Source organism: Primulina tabacum, chromosome 10 (assembly GCF_025594145.1).
Source record: "Primulina tabacum isolate GXHZ01 chromosome 10, ASM2559414v2, whole genome shotgun sequence".
Lineage (NCBI taxonomy): Eukaryota > Viridiplantae > Streptophyta > Magnoliopsida > Lamiales > Gesneriaceae > Primulina > Primulina tabacum.
Window position 1 is genome coordinate 921,210 of NC_134559.1, and position 14,855 is coordinate 936,064.

A 14,855-nucleotide genomic window follows, 5' to 3' on the forward strand; every position below is an offset into this window, starting at 1 on the left:
TGTTAAAATAATATAATTTTAGATATATCTATATATTATTAATTTGATTGAAATTCTGATTAAACGAAACTTATTTTTTTACTAACCTATAAATTATATATTTTATTTTATTTTACTTCAATTTAATTTTTCTATGATATCAAAATTTTATTAAATGTCTTTTATTTATTTGAAAATAATTTTTTTTATCACATTAACTAATTTAAACAATTACTCAAATTAATTTGTTTTTAGCCAAGACATTGCATGTATATTGCTCACAGAGTCGGAGTTATTCAGAAATGTATATACTATACGTAGTTAAGGTATGTATAGAAGATTTTCAAATCCATTCTTTTTTTTACTTAATTCATCGAAGATAAAACATCACAAAAATTATATAATGGATCCATTTAGGTACAATAATATTGTTTCTTGTTTTGGATTCTATGTATTAAAAAACGATTAACGGGTGATATACATAAATATGCTCAACACATGCTCGAACCTAATATGGTTCTAATTCCGGATGACAGACTCGGGCTCATCCCCAAGTCCGAGAACCGGTCTACTAAAACGGGCAGCTGAGGTGAGCAACCAAGACACTAGGAGGAGTGCTAAGTGGATAAAGCTGTGCCAAAGTGTTAGGATGAGTATTAAGGGGCTAGAGGTATGCATGCTAAGGAGTTGGGAGTTGTAGGGTGGGTTAAGTAGTTGAAATTCTGTCATGTGTAGACAAGGGGGTGACAAGAGAGTAGGTAATGAGAAAAATGCCTCAGGTAACTTTCTTTAGGGACCCGTTCTTCTGGCCTCCCCGACTTCTCGCCTTTTTCTTTTCTCCCACCCTCCCTCTTTTGTTTCTACGCCTCCTCCATGTTAATATATTTCTCAATCCGGGACAACAAATCCTCGAAATCCCAGGGTAATCTCTTCACTAATGATCTGAAGAAATCATCTTCTTGCAATCCATGTGTGAATGCAGTAGTTTTCGTCTCGGAGGCACATGATGGTACTTCTAGTGCTGCCCTGTTAAATTTGCGGATATAACCCCGTAGTGACTCATCTCATCCCTGTTTGACTTCAAAAAGGCTGAAAGCAGTCTTCTTGTATCTCTTACTGCTATTGAAATGATGCAAAAAGACTCTCTTGAAATTTTCAAAACTCCGTATACTCCGGGGCTCCAATCTGTTGAACCATCGTTGGGCAGAATCTACTAACGTGGTTAAAAAGGTCTTACACTTAATCTCATCGTCATAACAGTGTAACATGGTCATATTTTTGAATCGAGTCAAGTGTTTCCTCTGGATCAGAACTGCCATCGTATTCCCTGATGTTTGTCAACTTGAAATGGGTGGGCAAGGGCTCATTAATAATGTGGGCAGAGAAAGGGCATCCTCTCGGCTGGGCTCAGGGGACACACAAAGATCCAGCTTGCCCTTCCAGCTTCTTAACATTTTTTTCTTAAATCTTCTCGCTCCTCGGCCATAGTGGAGGCCTTAGAGCATTCTGGCGAGCTTTCTGTCTCTTCATCTTCTCATGAAAGGGGAGACTTGTCTCCTGCCCCTACCTTACGTTGTGCTCGGTTGTCACCAAGGGGTAACTTTTCCACTACATTTTTCTGGACTACCGCTGCTATGATTTGAGTGAGTTGCTCTTGATTTAATACAAAGGTCGATTGAAGTTAACCTTCTTGAGGGACTTCTGAGTCAGAGAGCTGCTTCCCAGCATCATCCCTTCTTGTGGATTTTTTTGTGGAAACCATGATCAACGTCTTAGATCGAAATTTCTCACAGACGGCGCCAATGATAATGACCGGGTGAATCATGTGTGAGCTTAGTGGGCGATTACACCGGGTCGGGTTGATGAGCCAGAGATGATTGCTTAGGTACCTGGACCTGCTCTCTCAAAAGAGAAAGGACGTTAATGGGCGCCGGAAGATTCTCCGGCGTGACCACTCCGACGCTCAAGTCAGTGAATGGTTAGAAAGAATCTTGCGGTAAATGTTATAGGTAATTTGTAAGTGAATGAATGCTTTAAATTTGAACAAACTTTATATTTATAGCAAGAAAGTCAATGATGATTTTGTTTTCATTGCTCACTTACTAATTATGGCAAGATAGTTGGTCATGCCTAGAAATGTAAATGAACCAAACCGTTTGTGAGCTATTCGAAGCTCGGCTCAATAAAAAACTCGTTTGAGTTCGTTTGTTAATCATATCAAGCCAAACTCAAGCTCGATTTCGAGCTCGAAAATTTAATCAAACCAAGCTGAAGAGCCTAATAAGCCTAAGGATATTAGGCTCGTGAGCTCGCAAACATGTTTGATAATAGGCTCGCAAACATGTTAGATAATAGGTTCGCGAGCTCGAGCTCGATTTGTTTAGGTGGCTCGTAAGATCGAGCTCGACTCGTTTAGGTGGCTCGTCAGTTCGAACTTGGCTCATTTGTTGAGTTGACAAATAAAAATATTAGTACTAATGTTAATGGAAGAAATTGAACACAAAACATAGTTGAAAAAAAAATTAATTTACACCACATAGTCACAATTACATTTTTTATATTACTTGCATATCATTATACTAAAATGTTATTTAAAACATAATAAATTAACAGAAATACATCAACTTATTCTTTTTTCCACAAAAAATTTACATCACCAAGTCATATGTTGAGTAACTTTAAAAATTATTATCTTAAAATATTATATTAAATTGAATATAATGAATTTATATTGATTAAAAAATAAAATTTATTTGGAACACAGCGAATAGAATATTAAAAGAATGAAATTATTGCAATATTATTTATATGGTGATATCAGTGTATGAATAATATTTGTTAACTGGATGTTGTATGTATTATTTTGGGATGTTCAATAATATAATGAGTTTATGTTTTTTTAGTTGTTCTTTTTGTCATTTTGGTTATTTACGAATGAATTTATATTTTTATGTCTGATTTAAAATTAGTTCATAGATATATTTAATTTTTAACAAGCTCAACTCGAGCTCAATTCTATGCTTTACGAGCTCGAAAACGAGCCGAGCTCAAGCCAGGTTTGTTAAACATGATAAACGAGCCATTAATGAATCAAGCTCGAGCCCGGCTTGATTAACATGATAAACGAACTTTTACTGAGCCGAGCTCGAGCTTTTTTCAAGCTTAGTAATTTCAATACAAACCGAACTCGAGCCTGATAATAGAAGCTCAAATCGAGCTCGAGCCTCAAACAATACTAAACGAACCAACCTCGAACCTGATACTGTTTGATTTGGTTTGGATTGTTTACATCTCTAGTCATGCCCTACTTTCTGACAACTTTTTTGACACGCCAAATCCCTATTATGGTAAGGTATTCAATACTTTGTATACTCGAGTGCGGTGCTACTATCGAGATAACCTGGATAGAAAACCCTTACCCGTGAACTTGCCTGGAAGCCCAGGCTTATCAACAGCCCAGAGAGATGTTGTCCCTGGAATGTATTTGTCATATTGGCCTAAAACTTCTCATACCTGATCCATGACCCGGGCTCATCTGATACCCATGACCCCGGGCCTCCCTGGGGGTATCACCATGAGGCATGGGTTGGGATGGACGAGCGGTATTCTGTCCTGTAGTGGCATCAACTGAGGAGAATGAGTGTTGGTGTGATACAAGTGCGGAATCATCGGCCTGGAGGCTGGAAGTGGGTGGACCAAGCATGAGTTTCTGACAAATTTCTGCCTGGCGTACTTCGGAAAATACTGTTCAATGGCTGGTTAAGGGCTTGGCGCCTGGAATACAGCTGCATACTTCATCTAGGTTAGGATTCAACCCAGATAGGAATTTGAATATTCGCCTCTTTTCAACAATCGATCAGTATCGACACGCATCATCTGTACATTTCCATTCAATCACTTCGAACAAGTCTATTTGCTGCCATAAACGTGTTAAGGTTGTGAAGTATGTTGTGACAGAACAATCATTCTGGAAGAATCCATGAAGTTTGCTTTCAATCTTGAAAAGTGCAGAGGTATTCTCTCTCGAGGAATACTCATCCTCCCTGCATCCCATATGTCCTTGGCCGTAGTGTATAACAGGAAGTTCACGCCAATCTCCGGCGTCATGGAATTAATTAGCCATGACATGACCAAACTATTCTCTGATTTCCAATTTTTGAATGATGGATCGGTGGGTTTTGGTTGAGTTGAATCTCCTGACAGAAGGTCATCCAAGTCTCGGCGCAAATGAACATCATCACTGACTGTGGCCATGCCGTAAAAGGCTCAAGTTGCCGCCATTGAAAAAGACTAGGAAACAGTAACAGCACAAATGCAAATGACGAATTTTCATTAAATGTGCGTTCTGTTGATGGTTTTCAGGGTGGCGAACAATGGACACCCCACCCCCACCCCATAGTGTCGAGGATTTTACTATCAATGTAAAAAAAAAAATACTATATTCTCATCTCAGAGAACCATGCTAAAATTTTAAAATCAAATTTGTGGTTTTCTAGATTCTTATGTAACAGTAGGCATCCGAAACTTTTGATCCAATCAATTTATTACAGCGTCTGATTTGGTTATCTGATTTATTTTTATTTAAATAAAAATTCAATATTATTATAAAGTTGGAAATTTTTATGAAATATAATTACACAGATGATATTATTTTTAAAATATATATTTTATTACATGTACAGAGGAAATATTTAAATAATAAAAAAATTACTATCGAGTGGCTATTCCGGAGAAGAAGAAATCCACGACAACATAAAAAAAAAACGTTTCAGCACAGTCTAATTTTATTTGCAAGATATAATTTGGCAGAAAAATAATTAAATAATAATACTTCAAAAGTGATATTTCAAAACTTGTATTACAGTCACCAGCATGTACCATGCACCAGGGCACTTCCCCCCAAGAGCATCAACATTTGGATTCATAAAAGGTTGGGTTTCTTGAACAAAGTAGTACAAATAACGTGTTTCGAGTACAGGGAGTTCTGTCTCAAACTCCAACTCACCTTTCATGTAAAAGCTGTGATGAATTTGTGGATCTTTGATTGTGCTCTCTCCTTCTCTTCCGGCCCATCGAGATCACCAATAAAGTCATGATATTCCTATAAATTTAGCCACAAAAGATAAAAATTGATCGCCGGTGTGTGTTACTTGCTGAATAACAAATGGTTGTGGAACTTCAGCAGATAATAATGGAAATAGTCAAAGTATAATTATGCATCAACTAATGGCAGAACCAGAATACGGTTTTTTTTTTCTTGGGGGTGGGGTGGGGTGGAGGTGCAGGGCTAATAAAATTTCAAGTGTAATATTAGCAAGTTCCTGGCATAATTGTTCTTTGTGCTTCAAGAAAGAGCGATTGTAATAATATGACAGGTCGCAAAGTTATATTGAAGAGGAATAAATTAAAACCAATATGCTACTTCTACGATTAAATGTCAACGGCTAACTCATACCTGAAGTATATCCTTAACATCCTTCCTTGTTAACTTTTGCTGCTTTAGTAACAATTCTATCCTTGCTCTCATCCGAGGATGCCTATGAAAGGAGGACATCAATTAAAAAGAAAAAAGGTCACAGAATCGACACAGGAAAACCACAACTTGCACCATGTGAGGCGGTAAGACTTACTCAGATGTCCAAAGATGACCCAAAATCACAGCAATTAACTGCAGCAGAAATAGATGGTCACACAACCAATGCAATTAAGAACAGAAAGTTTGATTGCTAATACAATAAAGAGTGAGGAGAGACACCTGAAGTGTATAGAGTCCAGAGTCTAGCTTCTGGTTATACTTATCTTCCTCAGAAATCTGCCATCATTATTAACGCTAGAATAGATTCGATGGTATTGTTTTGATTGTGCAACTTATGAAAAAGGATATTGGTTAAAGAAGAAGAATTCGATTAACCTCAAAATCATCCAGTACAAGCTTGTTAAGACGTTCGGTCTCCTCTTTCACTCTGTTGGAATATCTACAAATGTCAAAGAGAATAAAAGGGGTCAAAAAAGAACACGAGCTGCAGTGGTCTCATGATAATTCTTAATATAATATTCTATGGAGAAACCGAATTGGTTTTCCACTTCTGAAGCCTAGGCATGTAAACTAACCGTGTATAGAGTTCCATGAGTCTGTCTACTTTTTCACACTCATTCTCAACAAATTTACTCAGCAATCTTTCCCTTCTCGAACCCCTTAAAATACCACCTGGTAAATGGCATTGGTACATGCATAACATAAGCAGCTATTACAACTAATTAATTATCCTAAAACACAGACAAACTGCTTCTACTAAAAACGACAAGAGTTAAGGTCATCCAAAAGCCAAAAAAACTGTCAGGAAGACTAAAATGCAGCTGAAACAGAGCTAATGAAACACCTTTATGTAATCAAGTTACCTAACTCAAAAATAAAATATATTTATAGATGGCAAATGATTTCCAGACATCTTTTGTCCCAAATTCATGGAAATGCGAGAACTGTTTCCTGAAGGAACTTGCCTTACCAAATAGAGATGCAATCAACGAAATTAGACGCTCTTCCAGTTCTTCTTTGTATCGCTTTTTCTTGTTCTTCTTGTTCAAAGGTATCTAACAAGCCAAAGATTGCGTAAAAAAAGTGAGAGGGAATTGTAAGTTATCTAACAATCTGTCTTAGTTTTCAAGAGTATCAACTCGAATTCACTTGTGTATGGCCATCACAGATTAGTTTCTTGATCAATGAAACCAATCAAACGAGAAACTAACATGAAATTTCATCCTGAAGATCCCAAGGAGGACGGCATCTACATTAATAATTGATTTTATTTGAATCGAAAAAAATTTATCATTAGTCCCCGATACTGAAAGCTATCGGGCGCTGTTTTAGGGTCAACAAATTCGTTCAGAGGTAGCAAATCTCTCACGTGTAGAGAAGGGAACTGAACTTGCCTTACCCATAAAAGCAGGGAAAGCAGTCTTTAGACCCATGACATCAATAAACCGCTCACAGGCAGGAGGATAATTCGTTAGGGCAAAATCCAGAGCCCTGATAGCTGACCCATAACACGATTTCTTCTGATTCATGATAATGATCATCAACTCCACCCCTTCTGCCTTAACGAACCTCTCCTTATTCTCCAAGGGCATCAACAAGCAACACAGACAATCAAACAAATTCTCAACCATCTCTTCCTCGTCCTCCATTTTAGGGTCCTTTGATTTATACATGGCAACAGCCTGCAACAATGTGTCCACCCCATTCATCCCTCCAAACCTCTTCTGATTAGCAGCACTATTCTGCAAAAGAATGGCTAAAATCTCCGATGCATACTGCTTGTTGCTATCAAATTCGCGAACTTTAATCCTCGCCTGAAGCCACTTCAACAACTTCGTCTTCTCACAAACTAACTCGGTAACAGAAGGCTTAACCTCAATAAGATTCTCGATGGTGGACAACGTACTGTAAATAGCTGAAGATTCGTCCAAATCAGAGTCATTCAACCTAGCTAAATTCTGAACCAACAACTCGACCGCATTATTCTCAACCAACGCATCCACGAGCACCTGCGCCGGCTCGTCGTTATCCTCGATAACGTCAGCATCCGTAAGGTCCTGCAAGAGGCTAACCGCGTCAATGGCAATGTCCGTATTGTCGTGGTTGAGTAGAGCACTGATGGAATTGACGGTGCCGAGCGACACCAGGTCGGGGTAGAGTTCGGGTGCGGCAGCTAAAATTTTGAGCTTCTGGAGCTCGTCGTGCAGTTCGATTTCGGAATCAGCGAATTTTTCGGGTTGGTCTGGGTACTTGAGACGGGCTGCGGTGTTGGAATTGAGGCGGCGTTCGAAGGAGAGGGCAAGTTTCTTGAGGGTTTTGAGATCGAGGGTTTCGACGGGGTTGTGTTGCTGGGCTTGCTCGAGGGCTTCGAGGAGGGAGAGATCAACGGTGTCGACTGAAGGGAGAGGCGGAGGGGAAGCGGAGGCGCGTTTTCTCTTGGTGGGAAGAGGGGGCAGCTCCATTATAGTGATTTGGTGGAAGAGCACACTAAGCCAAGACCTAATTTGGTTTGGTAAACATACCTGGAAAGGCGACCATGATTGAATTGATTTCCGGGTACAATGAGCAATTATGACGTTCTTAATAGGAAATATCAGGTTCATCTTAATAATTTTACCATTTTGTTCTTAAATAAATATTAATATTATTTTTAATGTGTATAATAAAAAAAAAAAGATGTTGATTAAAAAATCGTATATCAGTTAAGACATATATAATAATTCTTACAAATATATTAAGGAGACAAATCTAAAGCTGAGGATCACTTTTTGAACCCCACTAATCTGTTAATTTATCTTATCTTAATATAAAGAGCGTGGTTCATCGATTTTGTTTTTTAAAAAACAAGACCATCCATAACAAAATAACCCAAAAATATTAATTAATGAAAAATACAAAACAAAGATAAAATAGAATTTAGTATATTAATTAATTTAAAACACAAAAACGGGTCAATCCAATTAAAACACTTGATACTCTGTAAAGTTCATATAAAACGAAACACCCTGGGAACATTTAAAAATTTAGGTCATTTATCAAAATGAAATATTAGTTAAATTTACTTTTGTTCTTACTGAATACATTTGAAATGTATTAATCTTGCCAATGATCATACCCGACTAGCCAATCCCAGTATAATTGCTATGAATCGCTACTTCTCCACAATGATATCCATCAATATTCACGGTTCAATCTCCTGTCATCTCTCAATCCGTAGCACCCGATCAACAAAATATCCGTCGCTGAATTCAGATCTCATCAGCCACACGTACTTGACAAAAAAAAAAAGAAAATGTATTTTCGGAACCATTGGTTCTGTCCTGATGCAGAAAAGCTATAGCTATTGCTTTTGTCGACGGAGAAATTCTTTCATTTCTGTGAAGATATCTGCTTTTACCACTAGACGCATCTTCTTCGAGTTATCCCAAAGCAAACCACCATATTCCCGAGCAAAGTCACAAGCAGCCTCATACACATCCTTGCATCAATATGATAAATAATGATAGTGAGACCCTTTAAAGATAAAGAATGGTATCGTGCTGAGTAACGGTTCGGTGCTCGTTCATACCCTGGATGGAAATTCATCATAAAGATGTGCAGGGGTCATCTCCACCCTGTTCAAATCTGATTCCCACAGCCTAATCTGGTTGAGCAAAGGTGTGATAGGCAGGGGGAGGGGGGAGAGAAATTTTTATTGATCTAACATCCTTTCAAGAAACATCGACAACAATTATCCATAAAATCATTAGACATAACAAAATAGAAATCGACGTTGTAGGGCCGATCATCTATAGTCGCACCAAAATCTATAATTAATGCTAATGAAACAAACTGAGTTTTTAAACCATATAAACAGCCAAAAAGGTTTGAGCAGGACCATTACAATGCACTATTACGCAGCCCGCCCAACACACTTCAAGTATATGTCGTCTTAGAACACGGCATGGAGTGTTAAGGTTTTTTTTAAGTAAGGAACATTAAAGAGAGAGCATAAAACAAAAGATAATTGAAATATTGGCAGTCGAGAGAAGCAAAAACCTGATCGGTAACATTTTCTGGTACAGAAGGGATTCTCTCAGCAACTCGAGGATGAGCATTCTGTTGAAGAAAAGATACTATCTGCATTCCACATATTAAGAAAGAAAGAGATTTAATCATTTCTCAATAAGAAAGAAAACAATAGCAAGATAATCTAGGCAGATGCACAACTTAAGAATTAAGATTAAAATCACATTGAACCAGCCATCTGTTATCATCTGGAAGCACAGATAATCCACCTTGCAATTGCACGTGTTTCGATGAAGAAAACACGTGGGTAATAAACAAATGAAAACTTCAAGATGGAGCTCAAATGATTGCTCATACACACACTATACAAAACCACAGCTACTATAGAATGTAATTTCTTAATCTTGCCTGCTCTGCAGTAATACCATGTTGAAATGCTTTATACAAGCTTTCTTTGGTAATTGCACAAACGATGAGGTTTGGTAGCTGGTACTCAACCCTGTCATTTCAGCAGAAGCTGTCATTCTTTGACTGACAAATAGCACATTCTGGAATAAATACACTGGAGTTCAATATAGTGTAAATACCACATTTTGGTTTTAATTTCTGAAAGAAAGAAACTAGAATTTATATTAGCAATCAGCACGTGTATATTATCTAGTGATCAATATTTTAATAATATGAGGAGTATCTAAAATATTAAATTAAAATTTGAGGTATGTTGCATTATATTAGAATTCATAGTTGATTTATAAGCACTGAAAATAATTTAATACAAAAGAAAATGAAAATGAGTTTGTAGTGTTGCTTTTTTTTTTAAGATAGGAAATTGCTTCAAAAAATAAAAACATACAAGACCTGTGTTTTCACCACCTTTATAACTTCTAAAGTGCATCAAAGTTTTGACACCGTTCAAAAAATGTGTCAACCACTTCACTTTTGGTAAAATATTAGATCAAGAATACATGCCAAGCTTAAGGAAGCAAAATGATGAGGCACCTTGAGAAGAGACGCAAGATCTCACAATGCAATTTGGATGACGAATATGCATACATCCGAAAGTTTGTTTCCACCACCACAAATCCCTGATGAAAGAAAACCCACTAAAAGTTATCAGGCAACTTTTCATTTTCACAAAACATTTCCTACGTATAGCCTAACAAAATAAAATAATATGACACCAATACAATGGAATCAAGTGGCTTGAAAAGTTTGCCAACAGAATCAAGATTATTACTCGTCTTGTAGAAATGAGCAGTAGGCTCTTCGATACCTGTTTTCTTGAAGTTGAATCTGCTAAGCTAATGGAGAGATTGGTAGCTAATTTAGTGGGAACAAACCAACTATCTTTCCTCCCCTGAACATGCCCTATCAGTATCGTTTAGTTCAGGATGAAGGCAGAAGTACCAACAAAACAAGTAGCAAACAGCATATTTGACCTGTTGGAGCTTGACCAGTCCCAAGTCGACAAGATCCTTTAGTATGTTCCGTTGTATGTCCGTCAGTGTGTTTAAGTTGTATGGCTACAAAAAGAGAGTTTCTGATCTCATATAAGAATTAATCTATTTCATATTAATTTTCATTTATTTCCGAAGAGGATGGGATAGTCCATGATCATTCTAAATAAAAAGGTTGAAGAAAATTCCAGTAAGGATCAAAAGAACGCCATAACAGTTGCTTCGTGGATGACAAACTCATAAAAAATGAAAACATTCATGATGTCCATTTTATTCCACCTATTAGTTTAGTATAAACAAGAATCTAATACCTCTCCAGTATTGTGAAAGCTGAGCTCCAGGAGGAATGATATAAGATCTGCTGCATCCACACCTCGCTCCTACAAAAGGAAATTTCGGATCGATATTTATTGAAAAAAGATAGACAACCACTATATATACCCATATATAATAGAAACTTCATTTGATGGATATAAGCAAAGTGTAAGGACATATATAATTCACAAGTTTTTTGGTAAAGAAACACAATCTTAATGCAAAACTGCGAAAGTACACACACAACCATGATAACTGGAAATAAGCATGATGAAGAGATTAAATCAAGCTGAGATCCAATATTTTTGTTAGCGAAAATGGTACTATATTATATCCAATTAAAGGTGGACTTGAAGTTGTCCTAGGTTTGAGAGCTCACCGTCGAATACAGTCTCAAGAAACCAATCAACAATTATTAAAAGAGAAGCAGACCTAGATATAAAATAAAACAAAGGACAGAGAGTCTAAGCATATGATACCTCAGAGTTGCTGATATATTCTCTGACAATGTACCAAAGTTGGGCATTTGTATCCATCAGCTGATCAAGGTAAGTATTAGTATTTTTAACCTTCGCTCAGAAGTTAATAGTTACTTTATTACGCTCATACCAGAAACTGAAAGCCACTTTCTGTCAATCTGGGTGGCTCCTTGTCATCTCTGAAAGTAAAAGTTTTGTGTAAATATCACACCTTCATAAAAAATAGTTTATTGGGTGCAGTAAATACTTTTGAGTCAGAAGACCACGCTGGAAAACTTTCATCATGGAATGAGCTGATGTTCGTTGACTTTTCAGCTTCGTTTGAGTTCATAAGGTGCAGCAAGAAACACTGATTTGTCACAGCTTGTTAGTCATAAGAAGATTGCCCAAACTATAGAAGGTAACACAGCATCATAACCAACACCGAAACCAAATAACTTCGACTTATTTTGTACATGGGTTGCCTTCTCTTGGTGCTTGGTTGATAAAAGTTTTTTGGAATACCGAAATAGAACCAACAATATAAAATGGAGAAGTTGATAACATTGATCAAAATTTGAGGTAGATTGCCTTGTAATGTGGTCTTTTAGTTAAAAACATATGCATGAAAGCAGAGAAAAATAAAAACGTAAATGAAGGTCACACCTCCCATTGTCGAAGAGCATATGAATCTAAATCCTCTAAGCTAGGGAGCCTCACTGCGATGTTTGAAGGCATTGGTTCTCTAGGTAAAACTCCCCTGCAGTTTACAAAATATTGGTTTTAGACAAACAATTCAAATAATTTATTGGCGTGTACTAGATAAGAAAACAAGCATAGATCATATGTGAACCTAAAGCGTACCCATGAACTATGTGCTTCTGGAGGTTAAGTCCGAAATGTTGGATTGAATCTATAAGTCGCTTCTTTTTTCCTGCCGCAGTCCCACAAAAAGAATTTAACAAAGTTTATAGTTAACCTTAAGATTTTGCTGTTTTCTTTGCAAAAGGGGCAATTTTATATATCATGGACTTTCAAGTGCGAACTACTGACCTCCAGCTCATCAAAGGAATAGCCGAATAGATATAAATTAGATGAGTTTTCTCTTTTACTTCATGATATTATATCTTGTCGATTTGCTTGTTTAGCTTTGTTAGGGACAAGCAAGTTTCCTTGTTGAGAGATATGATACACTGAGAAGAAATTTTCCTTCTATTCCCCATCCAATTATTCCAGATACTATTTTTGTTACCGAATAAAGAAGATTTCACCTTCCAATCTTCTCACTATGTGTTCATGTGCCTAGGGGGGTTGTGGATTAAGCACTCCAATGATCTTGACAGTAACATGTCTAGAGGTGAAGGCAGAGAGAGCTTTATAAAAAAATGGTGATGAGCAGGAGTATTGTAAGCAGCATTGTCCTGCTAGTGTAAATATTTTATATGGGTGGCTTGTTGTTTGGGCCTCTCAGATTACAGATCAAGACTAAATGCCTATTTCAAAAAATAGTGAATGGGAAACAACACAAGTACTTTAAAATGCACAACAAGTTATAATTTGCTTGAATGAAGTCCAGAACTATTCTATGAACCAATTCCTACCTACTTGTAGTCACTAATCCCAATTAAACTAAGATGTCAAAAAATGAGGGCAAATTTTCGGTGCATTTACAGAAACAGTCATAACAATGCTAAGAACCAAGTGAACCATTGGAAGCATAGATTATGCTACTAGTAATCACACGAAACAGAAAATGAAGACCAGAACAAGTGTGCAACCTGTCAAGAGTTTCAGTCAAGACTCTGAGCTGGATCAATCTATCTATGGCTACTTTGTGCTTTGAGATCCCATCAGCAAGAACCCATTCTTCTAACAACTTGGCTGACACTGCTGCGTCTACGTACAACAGCTGCAGCACATATTTCTTCGCCAATGGAGGCAAAGATCTGAGCACAACACAAGATCAAGTAAATACATAAAGGAAACCTAAAAGAAAATTGATTTTTACTTCTGCTGCCTATGGTTGTCTTAGAAAGGAAAATTCCGTTCCTGTCCAAGGTGGTTTTTTTTAGGTGGCAGTCATCTATAACATCAGAAGAAATTCTAGAGCATTGGACACACCAAAAGGGAAGCAAATTTACACCAGAACGTTGATTATAGGTATTACCTGAGAATGGCCTCGCAAATGAAGGAATTCTCATAAAGCCTGTCAAGTTTGATCGCGGGCAATGATGCCACCATGTCCATAAAATTTTTAGCCACGATTTTTACTTGCGGCATCTTATTCTTACCTTCGTAGAGCTACACAAAGCACAAATATCAATGAACAGTGATTAAAAATGGAAGATACCGACGGCAACACGGGAGAGCGCTGCGAAGGAAAATAGAAGACAAGGGGTCGCACAAAGAGAATAAATAAATAGACACAAATTAAATGTTTATATTTAAGTACAAAAAAAAACAATATTTTTATGTTCTAAATTTTTATTTAAAAATTAATATAAAATAGCAGCAGAAAAATCTTATTTTTAATCTCAAATTTTAATAAGCTTTTTATTTTGTCCCAAGATTGAACAAAATATTGGTAAATCAAAATTTGTATACCCAATAATTTTTATGTGCTATGTGAAAATAATTGACCATTACTTTCTCTATTCCTAAATCCTAATAAACGTTGAGATAAGACAAGAAATAATATCAAATTTTAACATCAAAAGTAAGATTTTTTTTTAATTATTTTTGTATATAATAAATAAGTTATAACAAATCTTCAAAACATAAAAATTCTAGTTGTTAACAAGCAAAAATATTTCCTTTGAGTTTTTTTAAGGCCAAGCCAAAATTTTACAATATTAGAAGGCAAAAACTTGTGTGAAACGATCTCACTGGGTCGTATTTTGTGAGACATATATCTTATTCAGGTTATCTATGAAAAAATATTACTTTTTATGCTAAAAGTATTACTTTTTATTGTGAATATCGGTAGGGTTGACCCATCTCACATATAAAGATTGGTGAGACCGTCTCACAAAAGACCTACTCATATTAGAAAGTTATTAGAAACAAGAGGGGTGAGAGCGACCTTGACGTTCATAACAAGAG

General features: G+C 36.6%; 2 protein-coding genes across 2 annotated transcripts; both read right to left on the minus strand.

Moving 5' to 3' along the window:
* Nucleotides 1-4,793: 4,793 nt before the first annotated feature.
* LOC142505305 (uncharacterized) lies at nt 4,794-8,068 on the minus strand. Its single transcript, XM_075618236.1, has 8 exons — nt 6,910-8,068; nt 6,486-6,570; nt 6,091-6,187; nt 5,891-5,954; nt 5,735-5,791; nt 5,610-5,647; nt 5,435-5,516; nt 4,794-5,080 (listed from the first exon to the last, which is right to left on the minus strand). Exons 1-8 carry the CDS (start codon nt 7,975-7,977, stop codon nt 4,988-4,990), a joined length of 1,584 nt encoding a protein of 527 aa, XP_075474351.1. The 5' UTR covers nt 7,978-8,068; the 3' UTR covers nt 4,794-4,987.
* A 407-nt stretch (nt 8,069-8,475) lies between these two features.
* Nucleotides 8,476-14,176, minus strand: LOC142505227 (general transcription and DNA repair factor IIH subunit TFB2). The gene is given in 17 exon segments (XM_075618116.1): nt 8,476-8,993; nt 9,084-9,158; nt 9,554-9,634; nt 9,932-10,022; nt 10,523-10,608; nt 10,797-10,880; nt 10,963-11,046; nt 11,292-11,360; nt 11,775-11,834; nt 11,905-11,953; nt 12,022-12,062; nt 12,064-12,123; nt 12,420-12,513; nt 12,618-12,643; nt 12,645-12,687; nt 13,532-13,699; nt 13,921-14,176. Coding segments are annotated over 17 exon segments (1,362 nt in total). The 5' UTR covers nt 14,034-14,176; the 3' UTR covers nt 8,476-8,855.
* Nucleotides 14,177-14,855: the final 679 nt, after the last annotated feature.

Bases quoted from the DNA above. Each gene is read 5' to 3' on its own strand.
- LOC142505305 (XM_075618236.1), bottom strand. From the start codon at position 7,977: ATGGAGCTGCCCCCTCTTCCCACCAAGAGAAAACGCGCCTCCGCTTCC. The intron at 6,188-6,485 runs GTAAGGCAAGTT...GCCATTTACCAG, and splicing joins GTTGATTGCATCTCTATTTG to GTGGTATTTTAAGGGGTTCG. The intron at 5,792-5,890 runs GTTAATCGAATT...TAATGATGGCAG, and splicing joins TTGTACTGGATGATTTTGAG to ATTTCTGAGGAAGATAAGTA.